Below are 25,009 nucleotides of genomic sequence, written 5' to 3' on the forward strand. Positions count from 1 at the left end.
TGAGTACGAAACAAGACATTAGATGACATCATTTTGGGGTTTGGGAGAGAAAGTCCGATATTTTTCAACATTTTAACACATTTTTCAATAAAATGATTAGTCGACTAATCGAAGAAATAACCGACAGATTAGTCGACAATGAAAATAATCGTTAGTTGCAGCCCTACTGTGTGTATGTGTATGTGTACATATATATATATATATATATATACACAGTATATAGATATATGTGTATATATCTATATATGTATATATATATATAAAGAAAAGCATCAAATCCTTACTTTTGAGATACAAAATAACTAAACAGATTATTTGACTGTCCAAAGAGTGCACTTTCGTCAATCAATTTTCATTTTTTCTCGACAAGTCGATTAATCAATTAATCATTGTGACTTTATCATAAATGAGAAATGGTCACATGGTTTAATGTTCTTCTTGCTCACTGTCCTTAAATCATAATGAACCTGCAGGTTTTTCTCTTTTAGTAGAGGACTTGTTACTCTAGATTTATATCGAAGTGTGCAGAAGTTTTCCATTTCATTATTTAAATCTTAAAAGAACAGCACATCACCACTTGCACATAGTCAGTATTTAACAGGCCTACACTTTAATGTTATTTAGAATAGCTGATGTAAGCCAAGATGAAAGCTATTGTGATTAAAGAGGATTTAATACTAACATTTTCAAGTGTATAAATGTATATACAGGCCATTCTGGTTAGCACTATACAATCAGCCAATGTGTACATTTACTATGTTTAATGTAGAATGAGCTGGTTTAAGTTTAATATTGTGATTTTATTGTATTACTATCTTTATGATCATTTACTGGTTACTTATTTTGTTTGCAAATTTGGCACCCCCTCACACTACACACTCACACAACAACAACAACAACAACAACACACAGCTGTAATAAGTGACTTTGACGTGCAACTCTCACTTTAAACTACAATCAAACCATCAGCAGGGACAAACAAATCTTCAGACTCGCTACATGTTAATTAGATCTGCAGGCAAACCACAGCTCATCAGGCTCAAGAACAAAGCTCCTGCACTTGATCAACATGTCTCATATTTACCTCTTATATTACACATTAAAACATCCCGGCTGTGACTCAGGCACGTTTCACTTCATCTCATCTTCCTCGTTTATTCCGCAGTGTCCGAAGCTTCAAACTGACGCGACTATTAATGTTTTAATGACGCAAACAATGTTTGATGAAATATCATGAATATCACATCAGACGGGAGCGTTTGTGTATGTATGACATTCTTTGTCTGGAAGGTTTCACGCGCTGCCAGAATCCAACGTGAAAGATGCTTTACTGCCACCAGCTGGACGGGAGGAGGAACTGCTGTCTCCATTCACTGTGTGTGCAACACTGACCTCTAGTGGCCACCAGGGGTCAATACACAATACAGATATTATGTTATATTCTATTACATTACCAAACTTGAACCCCCAGTGCACATACACTGAGAATGGACATTTGCATATTTATTGATCTTTGTTTTTCAATGTAGCAGGGGAGCAAATGTGCTTTTTAAGAATTTGTAATTTGTTAATATCTTTTTTTTGGAAAACCATTGACAGAAAATATATATTTAGATAGATAGATAGATAGATAGATAGATAGATAGATAGATAGATAGATAGATAGATAGGTTCATTTAAACTGAGGAATTTTAACCTGAATTTTTTTTTTCAAATGCAGCACTTTATTAGGAAGATGTAACATAGAAGGAAAAAAAATCAAATATAAACACAAATTTGGAATACACTGCAAAAGAATGCCTTCACCTGAGGCCTAATATTTAGGTTGAAAATGCACTTGGGTAATGTAGCCCATTAAATGTTACCATATATTTTAACACATAAAAATACTTTCCTTGAATTATTATTTATTGGATATGATTTTTCCCACAATAAATAAATAAATAGATAGATAATAATGAAAATTACAATTACCGTGTAAAAACAAAAGTAAAATTATAGGCTCTAATGTTACTCGCTCTTCCTCATTTAAACACAAATAAACAAATTCCAATTACCTCTTTAAAAAATCTTAAATTATTCGCTCTAAATTTACTCGCTTGTCCTCATTGAAACAGACAAATAAATAAATAAAATAATTAAAAACCCAGTTACCTCGTTAAAAATTCTTGGAATTATAGGCGCTACATATGGAGATATGGGCTCTAAATTTATTCGATCTTCTTCATTAAAACAGATGAATAAATAAATAAACAGATAAATAAATAAATATTAAATACAGTAATAAATAAATAAAAAAATAAAAAATAAAATTACCTTGTTGAAATTTCTTTGGAAATATAGACTCTAAATTTACTTGCTCTTCTTCATTAAAACACATAAATAAATAAATAAATAAATACATATCTTTAAAAAAAATTCAATTACCCTTATTTCAAATTCTTAAAATTACAGGCTCTAAACCTACTCTGTCTTCTTCATTAAAACACATAAAAAATAAATAAATAGATATTAAATACAGTAATAAATAAATAGAAATAAAAATCCAGTTACCTCGTTAGAAATTCTTTAAATTATTGGCTCTAAATTTACTTGCTCTTCTTCATCAAAACACATTAATAAATAAATAAATACTTTAAAAAAAAATCCAATTACCTTGTTTAAAATTCTTAAAATTATAGGCTCTACATATCAATAAATAAATAGATAAATAATAAATACAGTAATAAAAAAAAATTAAATTGCCTTGTTAAAAAAATTTCAATTATTGGCTTTAAATTTACTCGCTCTTCCTAATTAAAATACATGAATAAATAAATCTATATATATGCAAATATTACTGAAGTTAAACTGCTTTAAACAAAATGTCTCCAAATGAAAAGTTCAATTAAACACATAAGTTAGAACACAATATACCCTTGGACTTTTAATGCAGAGACATGTATATTTTTGAACACATTAAATAATTAGCTAAAACTATTTAAATAATCAATAATATAATCAGGATATGATTAAAAGCTATTTATATGTTTGAGGCATGTTCACAGGGGATGACGTGTCTACAGCTGACAGGACATCACTATACATTTACAGGATGGAGCTATGAGGTTGTGTGTGTGTGTGTGTGTGTGTGTGTGTGTGTGTGTGCGTGTTTTTCCATGTCTGAATTCAGTGACTTGACTGAACTTGCTGCTGGCTCCACCCTCCGTTAGTCAGCCAGTCTACTACGTGTTAGGACTGGTGCCTTTAACTTACAAGCATCTCGGGGAGAGGAGGAAAAAAGGATTTTCCCCCGGCTCTTATCTGGAGGAATAAAGCTGCTGCACAGCCGTCGCGACTTGGTCAACTTCAAACTCTATAACCGGCATCTTTCCTCGGAGAGAAACTATCCTATGAAGGCAGGTTTCCTCTGTATTTTCCGACTTGGATTAAGTTCTGCATGGAAACAAATGATATTTGAGAGGAGCGGAGAGAGGAGGTTGGTGTCGGGTACAAGCCTATGTGTTTCTCCTCTTGTTCTTTTATGCATGGATCTCGGATACAAGCCTGTTTGAGTTTGACTTAAGTGGAAAAAATAGTCCCTATTGTTGCTGCTGCGTGATCTAAATCTTATTCGAGTTTCAAAGAGATCTGAAAGGGTTAATCCGAGAATTAAAGGAAAGTTCTTGAAGCAATAAAGACAGGATTCTAAGGGAGAGAAACATAAGTAATATTTCAAATTATGGCATTGAAGGCCAGAGTGTTGTACGACTTCCACTCTGAAAACCCTGGAGAGATCTCCATAACAGAGAATGAGCTGGTGACCCTGTTCACTGAGGAGGAGCTGGAGGGCTGGCTGGAGGGGGAGAACAGCAGGGGGGAGGCTGGCCTCTTCCCTGCCTCCTATGTGGAGATCATCAGGGACCACATCACCTCCAACACCAACAACAACGGCATCTCCTCGCCCAAAACCAAAGCCCTGACGCCCACCCACACCCCCTACACACCCCCGGACACCCAGTCTCAGAGAGGACTCGGGGCTGGCAGCATTGGCAGTGGCGGAGGCAGCTTCCACACCAGCCAGGGCAGCGATGACGACTGGGATGACGACTGGGATGACAGCTCTCCTGCAGCAGATGCGCCTCGGGGTCTTGGCACCTCGCCTCCCTTGTACCCGGTGACCACCTCCTTGCCAGCGCGGCGTGAGAGCTCCCAGCAGCATCAACACCAAGCCAAGAGCTCGGCGACAGTGGGGAGGAACCTCAACAGGTTCTCCACCTTTGTCAAGTCCGGAGGGGAGGCGTTCCTGCTTGGGGAGGCCTCTGCTTTCGTGAAGGACGGGGACAGGATCTGTGTGGTGATGGGGAAGCATGGACCGGAGTGGCAGGAGGACCCGTATCCATTCACGTGCACCATTGACGACCCCACTAAGCAGACCAAGTTCAAAGGCATGAAGAGCTACATGTCCTACGGCCTGACACCAACGCACACCAACACGCAAGTCAACCGCAGGTACAAGTTCCTTCTCTTCCTCTTCCTTTTCCTTTTCCCCGGGGTTTTTAAACGTATTTCTTCACCAGATCCCCCGGCCCCCCATACACTTAAAATAAATGTTTCAGTGGCCTTTCCTGTAGCCACAATTGTTTCCACAAAATGGCAAAAACAGAGCCGACTGTGGCCTTTTACCCTCTGCAGTCCTCAGGAATCTCCCCTTTCCTTTCTGAGATTCCCTCTGCACCTTTCACATTGTTTCCCTGTCAGTAGGTCGGTCATTTCAAGCCAACACTTACTCCCTTACATGTCAGTTTCCACTCGGCCCTGCTGGAAAAAAAAAAAATCCCTACACATGCTCCCACTTCTTTTTCACTCACTGCACTTTCCTGCCGTTTACCTCACTTCCTAAACTCCTTTGCTCCCACTCTCAGAACCATCTCTCTACCCTTACGTCCACCTAAAATGTCCCCATAAACCCTCCCACCTGTGTCTTCCTCTTCCATCCCTGCAGGTATAAGCACTTCGACTGGCTGTACGCTCGGCTCGTGGAGCGCTTCCCGGTCATCTCGGTGCCCCACCTGCCGGAGAAGCAGGCCACCGGCCGCTTCGAGGAGGACTTCATCTCCAAGCGGAGGAAGGGACTGATCTGGTGGATGAACCACATGACAAGCCACCCTGTGCTGGCACGCTGTGACGTTTTCCAGCATTTCCTAACGTGCGGGGCAGACGAGAAGGCCTGGAAACAGGGCAAGAGGAAGGCCGAGAGGGACGAGCTAGTCGGGGCCAATTTCTTCCTCACAATCAGGTAGGAGGTTCAATTCCTGGATTGGACACTTTGTTTTAGTGACAAGCTTATAGAAAACTTCTTTCTAGAGTCAGCCTTTTCCAAGAGCATTCAACAATCATACAAGGCGATATCTATTGTAGAAGAGGCGTAAGAGGTCAACATCTACACCAGTAAGAGCAGGAAATAGACCAGAATGCAATGCTGCAACAATAGAGATCAGGTTTTTGATAAGGCCCATGGTCCTGACCTTCTTTACTTGAAAAACTATCACTCTTGTTGCTCTACTGTCGTCACTGTTACAGGCTTACTCTGCATCTATAACCAGCCACTCAGTGTATCAAGTTACAGTCTAGTCTCTGGAGATTGTAAGGCATTCTGGGAAATGTAGGCAGTTAGTAGATACAATACAAGATGTGGTAGTTTGAGGGAAAAAAGTTACACCAAACCTATAACACTTTATTGTTTAATACTGTGCAAATGAATGATGTGCAGAGGGTGGACATCAAAGAGGTATGGATCAAGTTGTGTTGCTGGGTTACATCATGGTATTGCGTCAGATGTTCCTGTTATTTTGTCCACCCACTTTATAACGGTATAAAGTAACAGTAGAGGTTATTTGCCCTTTAGCGAGACAGTGTTATCAGATTTCCTTGTTTCACTCTGCTGTAACTGAAGGCTTTCATCATAGGGAGTGCCTGATAGTGAGGGTGAGATAAGTAGATCGGAGGAATAATAAATAAAGATGATGTAATGCTGCAATAAAAAAAAAAAAAAAAAGCATAATGGATTTTCAGAATAAAGCCACAAGGTTTAAATTGAACGTTTCTTTTCTTTAGCACACCGTCTGTCCCGCTGGACCTCCAGGAGGTCGAGAGCAAGATCGAAGGCTTCAAGACCTTCACCAAGAAGATGGACGAGAACATTGTGGTCGTGAACGCCACCATCAACGAGTTCGCTCGGAAGCAGATGGCGGGGTTCAAGAAGGAGTACCAGAAAGTCGGGCAGGCCTTCACGATCCTGGGACAATCGTTTGAGATGGACCAGCAGGCCTACTCAGTGGGCCTGAACAAAGCCATCGCCTACACTGGTGAAGCCTATGAGGCGGTGGGAGAGTATTTTGCTGAACAGCCGCCCCAGGACCTGGCACCCATTTCTGACCTGCTGGACCTCTACAGAGGACACCTGGCTAATTTTCCTGACATCATCCATGTGCAGAAAGGTGGGACAGTGTGTGTGTGCATGTGCTCTGAAATCAGAACCACATTGTTTGCACAGTAAGCTCATTTTGCACTCAGAGTAATAGTTCCTGATTTTCTTTTTATATCTTTATCAGAGTCTGAACTCTTTAAAGCAGGGGTAGGCAGTTTTATTTTGGTGTCATTGGGCAAAAGTCCCTTAATAACCTTTAAGCATAATTGTAATTCAAGTGGTCTGAGAGAAACCTAGACTTCCGCACCTCCGCTTGGCTTTAGAAAATGTAGCCCATGACAGGAGACTTTGGCCAATTACAGGTCATTTCAAAGAGAGGGCGTTTTACAAATGCAGATGTGTGTGCAAGTCCCTTTGGTGAAATCCTGATTTAATGGTGGATAATCTTGCAAAAAAGTTGGTGTTTTTGCACTGGTAACAATTGCCTACACTGCAAAGCAACCTAAAAAAAGGAAGATGGACTTATCAAGAAGAGAGTCTAAAATAAAGTCTGACACTAAACAAAATAAACAAAATACTGGTGTAGCATTTCAGAGGTGGAGAGAAAATGGGGCTAATAGTTTAGCCATAGTTGAAGCTAATACAAGTTCATGTTTATGTAGCTAATGTTAGCTAGAGTCTCGAATTACAGTGGGCCCTTCACCTCACTCCCCGCCGCTATAGACCACCACGCCAGGAGGAGAGTGGGCAGTAGTTCCAGAGACTGACCGTAATTCGGCGCTTAGAGCCGATCAGCAAACTTTCTGTTGCTGCTGTAACACAGGTTAGACTCAGCACTGCTGCTGGCCACCAGCCCACTGTGACAGCTGGTGCTGGGGTTTGCGCTGGCCAACTGAAGGTCCGTTTCTGGAGCTGCTACCCGCTTTCCTACTCCTGGCGGAGCAGTCCACAGTGGCGGGGAGTGAGGCAAAGAAATCGTGGGGTGCTAGGTGCTAGAGAGGAGACAGCTGCAGGAGGAGGGCGTATTTCAAATTCTGCTAGATTTTTTTGCCTTTTATAGAAAACTGCCTACCCCAGCTGTAACACACCTATGACTTCCACTCTTATCCACTCCATCTTTCAGTGTGGGATGTAAATGCCAGACATGTCAAAGCCTGGAGAAAACCAATGGGAGATTGTGCAAAAGTATGTGAAAGGAGTTACTGACAAAAAAACATTAAACTTCCCACCATACTTGCAAGAAATGAAACAGATGCAGGACCTAGCATACTTCTCTTAACAGGGAGGTCGGAGGACAAGGGTCAGGAGTGGTCAGGACTCTTGCTCATGGATGCCTCTGAAGGGTGGAAGGTTTGAATCCAGGGTTGATTCATAACAACATGAGACCTCTCATTCTCAGCCTCCACGCCACAAGCTGTATAATCTCTATTGAAACAAAATACTCAGATTTATTTATTCTTACTTGGATTACAAAATAATTAATGATGTCTCCAAAAGCCGTCCAGCCTCCCTGTGTATTAATCATGTCAACATAACTGCAGATAATACACAGAGGCCCAGATTCTGAATGTTTCAACATCTGTTTTTATTTACTGTCAATCTGGGTTGAAAGCTGAAACCCATAGCTGGTCCATTGTAACAGTACTGTGAGAGCCTGTATTCGCTCACAGGAAAACACAGAAAAACACACACACACTCACACAGACGTGTACAAAGGACTTGCAGAGGAGTGAGCTTGTTAGTTCCCTGCAGGTTGGGAGGAGGGAGTTGCTCCTGGCACGCAAAGTCCTGACGTTTGCCAAACCTAGAGGCACTGTTTCTATAGTCCGCTGAGCTCTGTTCTCTAGACACAATCACAGCTCCGAACTATGGAAACACAGTCTGAATGCCAATAGTCTCTGTGACTGACAGGAGTCCACCTTCTTGCTGATTGACAAGTAACACGTTGTTTTGTGTACCTCAAAGAGCCTCAAGCTTCTTACAACTGTTCCATCACCTCTGCTGCACTGGAAGATACCATTCCTATTATGAAATCTGAGTAATAAGCTTACATCGATTACTTAACTTTAGTAATATGTAAAATGAATAATAATGTGTCTCTGTGGAGAACGATCTCATGAGAAGTTTGTACTTATTAGTTTGAAATGGGCCAGCACACAAAAAGAAATGGGTCATAATGATTGATGTTTTTGTGTCTATGGGTGCTTTCACACCTGCCATTTGGTTCAGTTCAATTGAACTCAAGTTTGTTTGCCCCCTAAGTGCGGTTCGTTTGGGCAGGTGTTAACACAGCACTTGCATTCTAGTGCACAGTAAAACAACCGGGTCAAGGCCTTCTTGAAGAGGTGGTCTTGGTCTGGTTACAAATGAACGTGTTCCAAGCTCGATCGGAACCAACTGCAGCCGCATTACGCAACAAGCATGAGCATGTATTAATGTGCACCTCCTCCTGTACTGCCTTAATATGCACATTCAGCACATCCAATGCATCAAAACATTGTTTTCTAGTTGGAGCCGCGCCTCGTTTTCAAACTGTATGGTCTGACTAAAATGAACAATGACAGCAATATAGTCCACGATGAGCAGCGCTAAAATCAACCTGCGTAGTTGTCCCTCCATTGTGACATTAGAAAGTGTCACATTTATCTTGCAAGTGAACTCTTCTTCAACGTTTTGTTTACTTCCTGGATTTTTCTCGCATGGAAATTCTGACCAATCAAGAGCAGCTTTCTCACACAAGGTATTTTATCTGGTCCGTTTGTAAATGCTGCCATGAAAACATGAACCAACTCTAGGTAATTATGCAACTTTGCAACAAAATTCGTCCCTGATTCAGACCAAAGCAAGACAACACTAGGTCTGAAAGCACCCTAAGTGACCAATGGAAGCAGCAATTTTTGAAATTGATCCAATATTGAGCAAGACCACTGCAGATGGCAGTGTCGAAACAGCCTGTAGTGTAACTTAATCAGGGCAAGTTCACTCTGCCACATTACATCCACTAAAAGTGCTTGAGTTTGCCACCGACATATTCACATTATTATTTTAAGAGTCTTATAACTCATGGAAAGAACACCTACCGAGATACACTTCTTTGTTAAAGAGTGGGATCCTTATTTAAATGGAGCCTGGTGGAATTAGCAACGCCAATTTCGGGACTGTTTCTTGTCACACAAAAAGGATCTTACTCCTTAACAAAAAGGTCTATCTTTGTAGGGAGTCTTCCCAAAAGTTGTTAGATACTAAGAATAATAATCTGAGCCTGTCAGTGACAAATACAAGCTCTTTAAGCGGATGTAAATTGACAGTGTGAACATGTACCAAGTGGTTCCGCTGACGGCTGCAGCGCTCTTGCTCAATCCTTGACTACTTCCAAAGAATGTTGTTCCGATTAGTCATTTAGACACAGCAACATGGGAAAATAGGGTCCAGTATGAAAAATACAAAACTCACCATTTAGCCAAACACAAATCAATGTGTTATGTGTCATAGCCATGTCATAGGATATGATATCATTTCTGCTTTCACAGGATCATACAAAAAACCCTGTCGACATTTGTGGTTGCCAGTTTTGACTTCCAGAAATCATACATAGCAACGCTAAAATTAGATGCTAGCTAGAGGAACAGCAGTCTTTATTTCTTCCTCTTTTTTATTTAAAAAATACTGACTGTATACCAGCAAATAAAAACTGTGACATGACTTTGTGACATGGCCTCATCTTTCACAACATGTCACCGAATTATGTCAAAATGTCCCACTACCTAATAGACAAACCTGCATGACCGTTTAGCTGCAAACTAACTGATGAAGGAGTTTATGAGTTAAACAAGTAAGGTCATTGACAAGTTCACGAGAGATAAAAGCACAGACTCTGAGTAATCTACCACTGCCGTCACAGGAAACTTTGTTTTCTGAGTAACACCCATGAGCACATCCCCACAATGCAGAGTCTGCACTTCTGTTGTAGTTGCAAAAGATCTACCTTTAACAAAAGATGATTGGTTTAGTCAAAGTTTCCATAACAGGCAATTTGGTGACAGAACTGAGAGGCAAATGTTTGCACTGGTGCAAAGATGAAACGTCTTTTTCTGCTTTTGTCTAACTAAACAAAACATTGGATTTCATTCTCGGCACACAAAGAAAACCTGACTGCAGGTTTCACATTTCACATAAACTGTCATTCCTCTCACCGCAGGAATACATTCCACAAATATCTATCTATCTATCTCGTATAGCGCTCAACGTGTTTCCAATAACAACCAAATTACAAAAACATGGCAACATTGCAGCACAGATGAGATAGAAAAGCAGCTGCGGGGCTCTCGATGCAGACAGCTTTCTTGACCTAAATGTTGTGTGGTGTACAGTATCGTCCGACTTCGCTCTGTCTGTGAGGTCCAGAGGCTACATCTGATTTGAATGAACGCAGAGATTCCTGGGCCTCTTGTCCTGTGTTGCCCTGGGACTGCAGGAATGCAAAATGGAGCAGCCTCAGGATTAGTTTCCCCTCCTCCTCTTTTCTTCTCCCTCTTTTCCTCCTTCCACCCGGTGATACAGCGAGTTGAAGAGAAGGAAGAAGAAGAAGAAGAAGAAGAGGGGAGGGGTGTGTGTGTGTGTGTGTGTATATATGAGAGGGGGTGCAGATAGTTACAGAGTTGAACAAGTTTCCCACCAGCCAACAGGACAAGAGTTCAGATTACAGCTCTGTAATCGCCTTGGCAGCGCGGAGAGCAAAGTCCGAGTTAATTTCAGTTCGTTAGTGTACTTGCGCAGGTATGGCATGTGTTTTCGAAAGATCTAGAAAGAGAGGTCGATGAGGTCAGGAAGGAGAGCCGTGCTAGACTATGAGCTAGGTCATCATTTCCTTCACATAGAGCATTACTGTGAGTTCCTCTTGATCCATTTTTTCATGGATGCAAACTCTACTACTTCCCCCCTGAAAGTTTAGTCACACTGAGTAGACTGTCTGAGTCATGACTGGGCGTTGGGTAACTTCAAGGATCTTGGAAAAAGTATGCAACAACCAGCTTTTTTTTCTGTAGCGTGAAAAGAAATGCCATGGTCAGCTTGAAGACTATGCCTGCATTTCTCCCTTTAGTCTTTCTAACTGTAGGCTGTGCTGTCACGACATTACTTCACTCTTGTCTCTTCAGTCTTCCCTTGTCTTGGACTTCTGGTAGATGGTGTTTACAGTAAAATGTGTGAGTTCAACATTTTGGTTATTTACTCTCGTCATCAGTTAGATAAGAGGGTCATTCTTACTCTATTAGATTTGAAGCTACAAACAGGAAGTGGATATTCTAGGGGCTGCTGTAGAGGGGGTCGTCTGCTCATCAGAAGATTGATGGTTCGATCCCTGGCTCCTCCAGTGTGTATGTTAAAGCAAGACCAAATTGTGTAAATGAGTGTAATGGTTAAGGCCTTGGCCCTTGACCCTGTGAACGAATGGGTGAATGGTCGGAAGACTAGAAGGGTGCTATACAAATGCAAGTCCATCTACTTCACATAAAGACTGAAAGCAGGGAAAAACTCTTAAGCTCACTAATTACCATATTATATATTATAATTTAAGCTAACTGCAATCACAGAACCCATCAGTTATCATCTAACAACAATAAGCCTCTGGGCAACGGCCAATGCAGATCAGGTATAGCCATTGATGTATAAAGAGAATTGGATAGTGTGTTGGAGGCGAGGCCCTGTTCATTCCTATAAAAGTTGCTCAGTGACGCATGAAACGAATCACGGCGCCTGGGACGATCAAATTCATTAATCATCTCTTTTGTCATGCAAGTTGATGGGGAAAAATTTTTTTGGACGGCAGGGCAACGATATGGTGTAATTACACTACAAAAATTGGCTTCAAAGCACATTTCCTGGGGACCTGGGTGTAAAAAGCGGATACTCAACCCAAGACTTCCTCTTCCTAGCACCAGTTATTTCAGCTAACCTCTATAATCAGTTGCCTGCATATGAATGCAGATACATAAAAAAAAGGTAACTTGTCGTCAGACAATAGCGGATGATTTTCGAGATTGCCCTCCGATCAATGCATTCCACCTCCCCACATGGACTGTGTACCTGCTGCTCAAATGTGATTGGTCATTACTGCTTGGACCAGACAGGGACTACTGGCGGAAACCAGAACGTTTCTGATACCAAAATCTTGTCCCGTTGCCTTCAGATTCTGCATACATGTGCAGATATCTGCCTATAGAGACTAAGCTAAGCGTCTCTTTGCTGTAGCATCGTAAATAACAGACAGATGTAAGAGTGGTATTAAATTCTCATTTAACTCTCAGCTATATAAAACTAAATAAGGCTGCTAAAAACAGAAATATTATAGAAGCAACAATATTATAATCTTTGTTATTTTACCATCCCTGTCCAGACAGATGGAGTAAACTGTATCACACTGTTGAGCATGATTAAGTGTATCCTGGAGCCAATCCTGGAGGTTCTGCTCTATACTTTGTGTATCTGCCACTCTTTCTCAGTCTTCTTCCTCTCTGTCCCCTCCCTCCCTCCACCACCTTTTTCCAGGTGCACTGACCAAGGTGAAAGACTGTCCAAAGCAGGAAGGTGAGCTCCACAACCGCTGCAACATCATTTCCTGCGCCACGCTGGCAGAGATCCAGCACTTCCACCGCACACGCGTACGGGACTTCCGCGCACAGATGCAGCACCACCTCCGCCAGCAGATTGCCTTCTACCAGAAGATCACCGCCAAGCTGGAGGACGCTCTTCAGAGATACGATGACGACCAGTAGGAAGAGAGAGAGAGAGAGAGAACAGAGAAGTTGGACTACAAAGGCCTTGAGGAAACGGAGGGGTAGCTTGAAGAGAGGAGCAGACGGGGGATGATTGATGGGTTCTTCCTGCAGTAATGGAGAACATCTTATCATCCTTAAGAGAGAAAACTTTTTGATGCAGTGAAACCTGGGCCTGGTGCAAGCATTGAAAGAAATATACCACTCTTTTAAAATATATAGGCCACTGGACTGTGGAATGACAACTTCTTGGATTATCTGGACGGCTCTGATGAATGTACCAGTAACAGGGATTTTGCTGACGCTCCAGGCACATCTTGCAACTCAGCGGGACTGCGACAGATATTAAAAACAGCTGCTCTCAGTGTGACGGGGCTTGATTCCCGGTTTCAGGGTCATGTGATCTCTCCATGCCTCCGCTGCCTCACCACTTCATGGAAACCTTCCGCTGTAGATACGAAACTCCCCAAATCACTTCAACTGGATGTTTTAATGATTGAAAGACTTCATGAATTTGATGATTTTTGTTATCTCTATATGTGTCTGTTTTTACTTGAATGACCTGTTCAGTATTGTTTTAATGGGACGTGACAGAGGGGAAGTGATTATTCGTGAATGCGGAAAGAGGAAAGTAGGCGTAATCTACTTAATGAGTTTAGTAGTTGGATTTCATTACAGCTGAAATTTGACCTACTTCTGATGTCTAACATCTCTCACGAGGCAGATGTGCTCACATCTTTACTTTATCATAATTTGAACATCTGTGTTGTTCTGCATTTTACTTAAAATAATAATTGATATCCGACTTTTTGACAGGCTCCAGAGTTCTGTTTCTTTGGGTTGCTGCAGGCCTGGGGTTATTAAGACCCTCAGTCCACATCTGTCTTTCTGCTTTCCCTTAATCAGGGGAGGTTAAAAGTTCAGACTTATGGTACAGATACTTCAACGCAGTTGATGCTTCCAGGCGTTAAAGCTTTGAGCCCTGATCCTCCAGTTTAAAGCCACTATGTGTAGGCTTTTATATTATTATTTTAAATTCTTCTGGGGGCTAGTTATTTTTTTAATTGTAAAAGACAATCTTGGTGAAAATCTTTGTGTTTCGTTCATGCTGTTCTGTCTTTTTTGATACAAGCACAAAGTTGGACAGATCCTACACAGTGACCTTGAAGATGGTTGCTCTTCTCAATATGCTAATCAGCTAAAAAACATTCTTCTTGTAAGAACCAAAATAACCCAGCCAGCAACTATATATGGGGCCTATGTGGGTTGTAAATGGGTTGAAAAATGGGCCCTATATGGGATTGTCGATGGGTTTCATATTGGTCCCATACCAATGGCCACATCAATGGCTTTACCCATTTATGCTAGGGCTACCTGGGTACCAAGTGGGTATGGGCCAAAAATGGGCATCTTATCCGAGGCCCACTTGGATAAACCCAGCTATGTGGGCAACTGGCATGGGGCCAAAACATAACCCATGAACAATCCCATATATAGACCGTTAAGAGCCGAAGTCACAAGGATGTCAGTTTGTTAGCTGGAGGCAAAACACCACTTGCCACCACAGGGTTGTAGGCTATGTAGGAGTCTTAAAATGTCGTCTTATTGGGAGCCAGAATAGGAGTCATGGCTCAAAACGTAAATTTTATCACATACCAGCCGCAACTGCCCGTCAACAAAAAAGACAACTATGGTTAAATGTGATAAGACGAAAGGACTGGACGAAGGCGATCATCAAAAATGTTCACTTGTGCAGCGAGCACTTCATATCAGATTAGGAGAAAAGTATTTCCTGTTGTCGGGGTGGCCAGTCTGGTCCTGTTGGTCAGTGTTTACATTTTTAAGTAGCATTCGCAGTCCCAGAGAGTGTGTGACCTGATGTGGTGGATAAAATCGGTTTGACGTGCTACACTAAAATGAGAGACCTTTTGGTCGAAGAAACGGGGCGTTATATTTTTATATGAATTAACAAACGGTTAAGTTAATCACACATTCACTCCACTCGTTGCTCTGCTGCTCCGAGAGTGTGCTGCTTTGGATAACCGAATGTTTCCGACAGTGTTGCGAATGTACAAACGGTCCAGTTTGTGCACTCAGGCACTCGGAATGAGTATTTCTGAATGCACCACTCGCATAATTTGCCTCCAGCTAAGCACCGCCCACCAAAAAATATCATACTGTTTACTAACAGTAAAAGGGTCTATAGCCCATTTTTCAGCATGTTTCCTACCCACACAGCCCCACATTCAAATGTTGGCAGGGAAGCTCACAGAACTGCGTCCCCAATTGACAGACATTTTTTGACATCCAGAGGGAAGTTTAGGATCTGGTGAATTTAACCATTACAAATTGACCATACAGTAGATCGCTGCGATAATCAATGGAATGAATTACAATGGTTTACAGGATCAAGTGCAGTCAGTTTGATGCTTGCATAGAGTATTTCTGTTTAATATAACATCAGGTGTTACTTCACATTCCTTCACATGTACTTCACAAGGTTTATAACAGGATACACCACCAGCCAGGTTGTTAACAGTGTTATTCACAAACACAGAACTCACCACGATGAAACTGTTTTTTAACACTTGATGTAACACATCGAAACAGCATTTCAGTAAATAAATGGAAGTAGAATGTATTTCAGTCTCGCATCTGTACTGTTGACTGTTAACCCTAAATATAGTTTCACTTGACCCATTCAGTGTCTTTCAGCTAGTGTTCTGATGGATATGAATGTTTTAATCATCTTCAGGATATTCAGAATATGAAAAGGTACAAATCAGTGACTAACTTTTAGCCATCAGGGCGTTCATTCATCACGCTCCACCCACCCACTAGTTCCATTAGCACAGGCGCAGCCCTCTATAGGGGCCCTGTTGCTCCTACGCTGCTTGGTAGAGGGTGAAGGCAGTGGGGTAAGGTAGTACATTGGGCCTCAGTGCACACAATCATGACAGGCCTGATAGTGTACGCTACCGTGTACGTATCTTCTCATCACATGATCAGAGACTTGACATTAGATAACAGTAACATACATATAAGCCAGCAATCACCATTGCATGTCTGAGAATCACAAAAAATACCAAAAAAAGAGAAATTATTCATTTAATTTAATGTAGTTTATTTGTAATAAGCACATAATTTTGTTATAGACGCCACTGACTATTTTATAAAAAAAATAAAAAAATTTAGAAAACATGACAGACGTGTTTACCTTTTTCAAGGGCATATATAAAGTGGAAAACTCCTGCTACATCCTGCAGAACCACGCCAATCCAGATGAAATGCAAACTTTTTAGGTGATCCCTTTAACAAGCTCTGTATCACACAAGCCCTACACCTTCCCTGGTTAATGTCAACAGCTAAAAAGTGACAAACAGCAATGAGTTGAGAAAAAATATTTTATTGTCTTCTGTTAGTAGGCCTAGTGGCGTGACAGCGACAGGTAAATTAACAACCTGGGAAGAGATAACAACTGCTGTTAATGGCATTAAAGATTTTTATATTTATGTCATTATGGCCGACCACTGTAACCTTGGCATTGCTCAGGGTTAGTTTATTAGTACAAGACCATAGACACATACATAGATTATGCGTGTAGTGGAAAATAAAGTTTTGTCTCCAGTTAATTATAATCTCCATATTTAGGCTGTAATAGCTGCTGGACGTTCAGCAGAGGAGAGCGTGTTAGGCTTATATGAACTGAATTACTGGTGTGGTGGAAAATAATTCATCATCATAAAGAAAACTCAACACCACAGACACAAGGTAGTGATGGCACCTCCAAGATGACACCATCCATGACAGATGCACAGAACAGTGAGTCCCGTCAGGTTCTTGAAATCCTCCGCCGGCGAATAGACCGCCTGGAATCTGAGAGAGATGAAGTGATAGAAATGAATGAGAAAAAAACATTTCAACTTCAGGCTCTTGAGGCAGATTTAAAAACTGCCAAAGACAAAATCAAGGACCTGCAAAAACAATGCGAGAAGAATGACACTGAAAAGGAAGAACTGACTAGCGAAATCTTTGACCTCAACAAAAGAATCCTGGATTTGCTTGTAGAACGCAAGTGTGCTGTACAGGCATTGGAAAAGGAGCTTAGTGACAGCCACGACAGTGTCGCTGCACTAAAGAAGGAGCAAATGACAGAAGACGAAATACATGCTACTGTGGTGAAACAACTCAAAGATAGGCATATCATTGAGGTGAACGACTACAAACAACAACTGGCTAGTCTAGAGGCAAAGCTCCAAGAAAAAAAACAGGACTTTGCCAGTAAACTGAGAGAAGAGAGGCCAGAACAAATGAGGCTTAATGATAAACTCACGGAGCTGAAAGACCAAAATAAGGAATTAAAGAATATTATCAGTCATCAAAAGGATTTGACAGGAGAGCTATCTGACTTACGGGAGACTGTCAAAGACAAGGACAAAATAATTCAGATGATGGAAAGGGACATCGCTGAATACATGAAGGAAAGACGTTATGTAATGAGAGACTGGTTGACGTTAAGAGAGGATAAAGCTACTGCTGAGGCTTCACTGAAAAGTCTCGCAGAGACCAACGCAGACCTCCAGTCAAAATTAACAGCCACACAGTCTGAAATGGCTGAGTCCAAAAGATGGCAAACGAAAGCCGGCGCAGAGCTGCTTGAGGTAACAGAGGAGAACAAGAAAGCAGAGTCACAACTGGCCGAGCAAATGAACAAGGTCCGTGCACTGGAATCCACTCAGCAGCGTTTCAAGGCTGATCTGGAGGCATGCAGGCCTGCAATGTCAGATTTTAAGTCATTAAAATCCAAGTTTGTAGAGCTTTGCAGACGCTACCTCCACAATTATAGTGAAGTGAAGATGAATAGGGACCTTGAGGACGAGCTTCGAGATAAGATTGCCGCTGCTGACGCTAAGGTCAGCAAATATCAAAAGCTCTACATGAAGGACTACGGAGAGAGTGAGCATTACAGTGAGCTATTATACAAAAATCGCATCAAGACAGAAGCTTTTGCGAAACAGATCAAGACATTAAAGTGAAGCCGTATGTGGCAGAAGATCTCCCACCAGTTGACATGTGAATTTTCGGCATGGTGCAGCGTTAACATAGCGCTCAGATGTTCAGTGACTGAACATCTGAGCACTATGTCATTGCTGCACCATGCCATAGCGCTCAGACGTTCATTGCACTGAACGTCTGAGCGCTATGTTAGGTCGGGTTTTCTCCGGGATGCTCTGGTTTCCCCGACACTCAAAATCAATTTGGCAAAATTTGGAAAGTAATTGGACAAAATTAATAAAATAAAACAACTACATCTTTCAGTTGTGTCGTTTGCATTTCCTGTACACCTCCTGTATGACTAGAAGTGTCAATGATGTCACAAACTGATATCAGCGACATCACAGTTTGTGACATTAAACAATGATGTCACTGATAACATCATCATTTCAAAGCAATGGCAAGCATTAAAAGATTCTGAATATTTAACATTGTTTGGTAGGTTATATGTTGTTCAAGTAAGCTTTAAGAAATTTTAGGAGCACAAGCTGAAAATTTAAGGGCACACCTTAACTCGTCCTGCAACTGCTATTCACATTTTTGGCCATTTTAACTGCATCATAAACTGTATGTAGTCTACTGTATAGGACACACACAATTTATTTAGCTTCTGTAGTTGAGGCGACAGGTCAAACTGATATGATGCTGATTTACATGAGAATTCATGTCAAATGGAGACCATGAACATAAATTACAGATTGCCTGTGAGGCATTTTAATAAATTAATCTATCATAATTAAAACGATTGGAGACTGAGAACAAACTGATATAGGAGTTTGGATTCATTTGGATTCAGCTCAAACGTCCGCACTTGCAGACCCCGGAAGTCTGGGAGTGCGTAGGGGTTTTCAGTTCAGAGGAACTTACCCATAGTTCTACAAACGCCCTTTTTTTCTTGTATCTGAACCACAAGAACTAGGAAAGCTCGCAGCTCTTAGCACAAGGGCTGCAAGATATGCAAAAAAAAAAAATCATACTGTGATTATTGGGACATATTGCAAATGTAATATTGTGGAAATGGTAATTTTGCATTTTAATAAAAAAAAACATCTATAGAAAAACGATGATGATGTGATTATTGCTCAGGTTTGTACCAAACAAGCCTGTTTTCTTATATGTGAACCGCCAAAAACATGGAAGACATCAACCAACAGATCGATGGTAAGGTCCAGACTGGTCACAGATATTTGGTTTTGTTTCTTTACGAAACAGTGTTGTTTCCTTTAAACAGCTGGGCCTTGTGCTTTTGAGGGAAACTTACTTAAAACAGGAGTAAATAGTGAATCTGTTGGGGGCTATTTTCAGCTGCAGAATAATATGCGTTCGGTGATCTACTGAGTATTTACAGCAGCAGAACAGTGTATGTGTGATTTCTCGATATAAACCACAGTGTGTGTGTTCACTGTAATGAACGTACATGTAACCAATGCAACAATGTTGCTCACTGATGTGGTTTTTGGACAACATTAAGCTCTATGGCACAGAGGCGTAAGACATAACAGGCTTAGGACCAGTTTAATTTAGTTTTTACTTTTATAAAATTTGCTAACAACAACAAAACTACAGACCATCACTAGTTTTATTCTTTGAAGATGTTGGCATAAGCAAATATAACAGCTTATTCTTTGAAGATGTTGGCATAAGCAAATATAACAGCAATATAAACAGTGCAGTGGAAAAGGAAAACTTGCTGAAGTACAACAAATTCAGTCTGCAAACTTGGTATTGCTGATGTTATCAGACAACACAAACTGAAGCTATGTTTTGAGAAGCACACGTGGCATTGTGGCGATCTCAACAGGAAGTTCTCTTAAGTATGACGTGGTGCTTTGAAATAAAGTTACGTGCATTTTCTCTGAATTAGACTTTGAATACATTTTGAATAAGACATTTTTCCACACTTGTTTACTTCACAACCTCACTTAAATTGATAAGAAGAGCACAAGGAACCATGGGGCCTCTTCACCCCTGTTGCACTAAGAGTACCTTGAGAGAGTCGGGACATTAATTCTCAAGATGAGTTGACAGCCCAATTCAATTCTTGCAGACAGCAACATGTCTCAACTCATTAGGGACGGGCACAAATCTGCGTGTGTGTTCATTTGCATCATGTTTACCGCTAGAGGAAGCAGTCATGCTGTAAAGCAGCGCTGTGCAGGTGCAGCCATGGGCGGATCTACCGGGGTGGCATAGGGTGGCAACTGCCACCATAAAAGAAAGCCATGCCACCCCTGCTGCCACCCCAGTTGGCAGCAATGAATTCAAAGAAAAGTTATGGCCAATTTGCCTTTTTACGAGCGCGAATCTCCAATGTCCGACTGCAGTGAATGCAGCACGAGATAACGCCAGAGCGGCAAGAGACTGCTTTGTTTGGAAAACTGAGCGGAGCCAGAGGCGCAGCCTATTCCGAGAGGCGGGTTTAGTGAAAACTCTGAGTATGTTAACCCTGAAATGACTTCATGGTCTTCAGTTCCAGAAAGAGAGGTAAATCAAACTCTGAGTCAATCACCATGGCAACTGAGTCTGTGACAGGTTAGGTTTTTCTCTGTCTCCTCCCTCTTACACGCGGTTTCATTTCCTCATTCATTCAGTCCGTGTCAAAGCTTGTGTCGAAGCGCATTCATTAGCGGAGATTTACCGTCTGTCACAGTCTAAATCCTGCTGGATATTAGTTTGTTACTCAGGACTGTCTTAAGTTAATGAATTCATGCACATCAGTTTTTGTCTTTACATTCAAATATTACACAGCGAGAATTCAACCTCAGCTCAGAATCAAACCTCTGTCCTTTTTATATTTATTATTTTTTATAACACTGTGCACAAGGATCAGACTGTCAGTCTGTTAGAGCAGCTCCCAAATGTTTAGGTCTAATTATTTACATTTTTAAAATCGGTATGAAGCTTTAGACACGTAGTATCAATGACTAATGATCTCTATCACTGATGTCATTGGTCGCACTGATGGAACATAATTCCTATAGCCTAATATTGGGGATTATATGTTAATATTTCTGAGTGAGCAATGGTGCAGCATTTCAGTGTCTTTAAATTTACTACATTTGTAGCTGAAATAAAGTCACTGAATGCTGTTGAGTCAAGATACAAATAGATGTCCAACATTTTAAAATCTACTGTATTTTAACCTCAACGTCTTTTCAAGTGCAAATCACCAAACATATTATTACTGGGTCAGACTGTGAGTTTACAGTCATGTCTTTATGTCTTTGATCTATAGCCTAGCCTATATGTTTTAAATCTTCCTATTTTTCAGTTGCTGCCTCCTGTGTTTTTCCCCATCAGATTAAATCTGAACAAATATATTATTATATATTATTAATATAATGTAATGTATCTACAGCCTGATACACAGTCAGATTCCACCACTTTATCTTCATTAAGGAAATGTAAGTCTGATAAATGATGAATAAACGGACAACACTGAATAAAACTTTTTTTATTAACTTTATGGTTAACTTATTTACACTTTCCTCGCTCTGACTCAGGCTCTTCTTAAAAGATAAACGTGCACCGTCTGCTACACTCTGACTCAGGCTCTTCTTAAAAGATAAACGTGCACCGTCTGCTACACATGCATTAATATCTCTACATCCACTGGATTAAAATGGAGGCGCTGTCTTTTATTTGTGAGTGAACATACTCAGAGTTGACTAACTCAAATCAGCTGTTCTGGAACCGCTAACTCAGAGTTTCCCATCTCAGGGTAAATCAACTCAGAGTTCAGGGTTAGACTCAGAGAATGTTGAACCTCCTTCAACACTTATTCCTAATATGAACTGTTTCACATGAAACCTCAAATGCAAGACATTGATTGCATGAGATTAAGTTTGTCTGTATGAGTTTGTAAATGGCAGCCCGTGCCCTTATGTACTGTGAACATACTATTTCTCATCAAACTGTGATAACTGATTAATGGTGCGTTCCAGGCAGGCTTCTGAACTCGTAAGTCACGACTTCAAGTCACGAGTTACGACTTTGTAGCGTTCCAGGAAAGTTACGGCAAACTGCCAGTTACTTCCTGTTTAACGTTGAACATATTATGTTAACATATTATGATTGCAACGTGCGAATTTATTTTATATTGTCCTAAAGTCTATTTCTCACCGTGTATCAAACGCAGCATCACCGCATCCACAGGGGCTGCCACATTTGTTTGTGGGTTATGTGACGTCAGAGGTCGGAACTGGGAGTACATCGATTTGGTACGAGTTCACGGGTGGGAAGTTACGGGTTTGACTGCCGTTCCAGTGCACTTTCACGGGTTACAGGTTGTGAAAACACGAGTTACGGGTTGCCTGGAAGGCACCATAAATACGTCTGCCATATGTTGCCACCCCTCAAAAATTCCTGCCCCCCTCTTGCCACCCCATAAATATTTTTCTAGATCCACCCCTGGGTGCAGCTACTTTATATACTCATCTGTGGAGAGCCTAACTAACACGGGTACAGGGAGAAGAACAGGCTGAAGGAAATGATTAAAAGACGGGTGGATTAAATCATTCATTTCACGCTTTCATGTTATTTCAGTGGTATGCCTTTGTAAAGAGACACTTCTTTCACAAACACCTTCCGGTCTTGCATGTACAAAACAAAATGAAACTTAAGGCACAATAATTACTAAAAAGAAATACTTAACATCCTTTAACAGTCCAGTTTTAAAAAAAAAATAGACACTGTATTGAGATGTTCATGCAATGTGCCTTCCATCCTGCAGCAGCTTCATGTGCCTAATGCACCTTCTCATCGGCTTGTCACTTTTTGGATAAGCTAGCAAAACTGCAACCTTAAAAATATGCTATTAACCTAATCTTTGCCTCAATCCCAACATTAAACCTACAGGAGACCCCACACCTAACTGCAGGGGTGGAAAGAGTACCAAAAAAATCTACTCAAGTAAAAGTACTGTTACCTTGATGAAATTTTACTTAAGTAAAAGTAAAAAGTAGCTAATTTAAAATGTACTCAGAGTAAAAGTTACTTAGTTACTCCTTAGGGGGATGTATAATCTCTCCCCATGCAATAAAAAAAACATACACAAAGCTCAAACTCACTTTTTTATTAAAGAAAACACATAGATCACAGATAGATCCAGATTACAGTTCCGCCTTAATTAATTACTCAATGAACTTGCTATTTCAGGGTATATGCAGGAATCCTGAGGTTAATTTCAATACCTTTTTAGGACTTTAAGACCTTCCAAAAAAACCTTCAGACCTCATCGCCACCTCAAGCTGTCGTTAGCAGCAACACATTTTTAACTTACCAAACAGTTGTAGTTTGCAATTAAATCTGTGGAGCACAAACATACAACAGAACTCAGATAAGATGAGAAGGAATAAAGCTTGAAAGAATAAGCCTTGAATGCAACACTAATCATGCCGTCCGTTTACGGTTGTTTTCTCCCTTTTAGCCATATGTAAACTCAAAGAATGAGAAGCAATGTCTGTTAGACATACAAGATTTCATGTTCCAGTTCCAGTTTGTGTTTTTAATTGATGAATAAAGGCATCTGGTCTGATAGTTGCATGAATTGCCTAAAAAAGTTTCACAGTAAATCAGAAAACAGGGATATTATTATTGTCATGGGTTATTTGAAATGGACAAAGGTATTCTTTACTGGTGAGTTAAGGGAGAATAGCTATCATGTCATATCATATCATCACCTGGCTCTGTAGAGTGTACGTTATAGGGCTTACCCAAACAATTCAAAGCTTCGAATTTTCGTTAAATGGCACGGGATTCGATTGTGAAAATTTTTTTTTTGAATATGCTGCCTTTTTTTTCTCCCGATTTTTGGGGGGACCTTGAGCACAACACCATCTCCGACAAGGAAATGGAAAGCCCTACGTGCAATGAATGGAGACCTATTATCCTACTTGAACACAGACGACAATTCTTTCAACAATGTGACTCAAAATAATGATTAAATAGATTTTTTTGATGTAAAATAATATGCTGATAGTGACATTTTCCACTGGTCCACTGCGCTCTGAGTCTGGTGTCAGTGACACATGCTGCTCTGAGTCGCGCTGTGCTGCGCCGAGGGTTTTAATTTTTAGTGTTAAATCAAAAGTTAAACACTACTTATCAGCAACCAGAAGTGTTTTTTCGTTTGTGAATATTTTTAACTTAATTCTAGAGTTGCAAGAGACTTTTTGCACTTTTTTTTTTACTTTGTAACGGAAGCTATTTAAAATGTAGTGAAGTAAATTACTTCCAACAATATGTACTTCAGTAAAAGTAAAATTACTGATTTTAAAAATTACTCAAAAAAGTACAAGTACGACATCTATTGCACGTCTGTCCGTCCTGGAAGAGGGATCCCTCCTCAGTTGCTCTTCCTGAGGTTTCTACCATTTTTTTCCCCCCGGTAAAAGGTTTTTTTTGGGGAGTTTTTCCTTATCCGCTGTGAGGATCCAAAGGACAAAGGGATGTCATATGCTGTAAAGCCCTGTGAGGCAAATTGTGATTTGTGATATTGGGCTTTATAAATAAAATTGAAAAAATTGAATTAATCCAGGGATCACCTCAAGAGCAAAGCCCACAGCAGCAAACATAACTGTATTTCCATTCGTTGCAGTGAATGGTTTGATCTATGACGAGAGTTCTTGATTGAAGTACATTTCATGATAATGATACTGTACTTAAATTACTGTATTTTAAGGTATGTGCAAATACTGTGATTTTTCCTCCATTTAACAGCTATAGTTAGTTCGCCGAACATAATCTTATCTGCAGAACGTTTGATCAGTTG

At 40.7% G+C, this 25,009-nt stretch overlaps 2 protein-coding genes across 2 annotated transcripts in view; one reads left to right on the top strand and one right to left on the bottom strand.

Moving 5' to 3' along the window:
* LOC126395251 (uncharacterized protein KIAA1958 homolog) overlaps positions 1-1,279 on the bottom strand; it is a 7,505-nt gene extending 6,226 nt beyond the window's left edge. The window contains exon 1 of the mRNA XM_050052576.1: positions 1,085-1,279. The gene's annotated coding sequence lies outside the window, so the exon portion shown is untranslated. The remainder of the gene's footprint in view (positions 1-1,084) is intronic.
* Positions 1,280-3,233: 1,954 nt separating this feature from the next.
* Positions 3,234-15,748, top strand: LOC126395248 (sorting nexin-18-like). The gene is made up of 4 exons (XM_050052573.1): positions 3,234-4,491; positions 4,985-5,278; positions 6,097-6,479; positions 12,956-15,748. Exons 1-4 carry the CDS (start codon positions 3,722-3,724, stop codon positions 13,180-13,182), a joined length of 1,674 nt encoding a protein of 557 aa, XP_049908530.1. The 5' UTR covers positions 3,234-3,721; the 3' UTR covers positions 13,183-15,748.
* Positions 15,749-25,009: the final 9,261 nt, after the last annotated feature.

This window comes from Epinephelus moara, chromosome 9 (assembly GCF_006386435.1).
Source record: "Epinephelus moara isolate mb chromosome 9, YSFRI_EMoa_1.0, whole genome shotgun sequence".
In the NCBI taxonomy this organism is placed as follows: domain Eukaryota; kingdom Metazoa; phylum Chordata; class Actinopteri; order Perciformes; family Serranidae; genus Epinephelus; species Epinephelus moara.

Bases quoted from the DNA above. Each gene is read 5' to 3' on its own strand.
- LOC126395248 (XM_050052573.1), top strand. From the start codon at position 3,722: ATGGCATTGAAGGCCAGAGTGTTGTACGACTTCCACTCTGAAAACCCT. The intron at 5,279-6,096 runs GTAGGAGGTTCA...TCTTTTCTTTAG, and splicing joins AATTTCTTCCTCACAATCAG to CACACCGTCTGTCCCGCTGG. The intron at 6,480-12,955 runs GTGGGACAGTGT...ACCTTTTTCCAG, and splicing joins CATCATCCATGTGCAGAAAG to GTGCACTGACCAAGGTGAAA.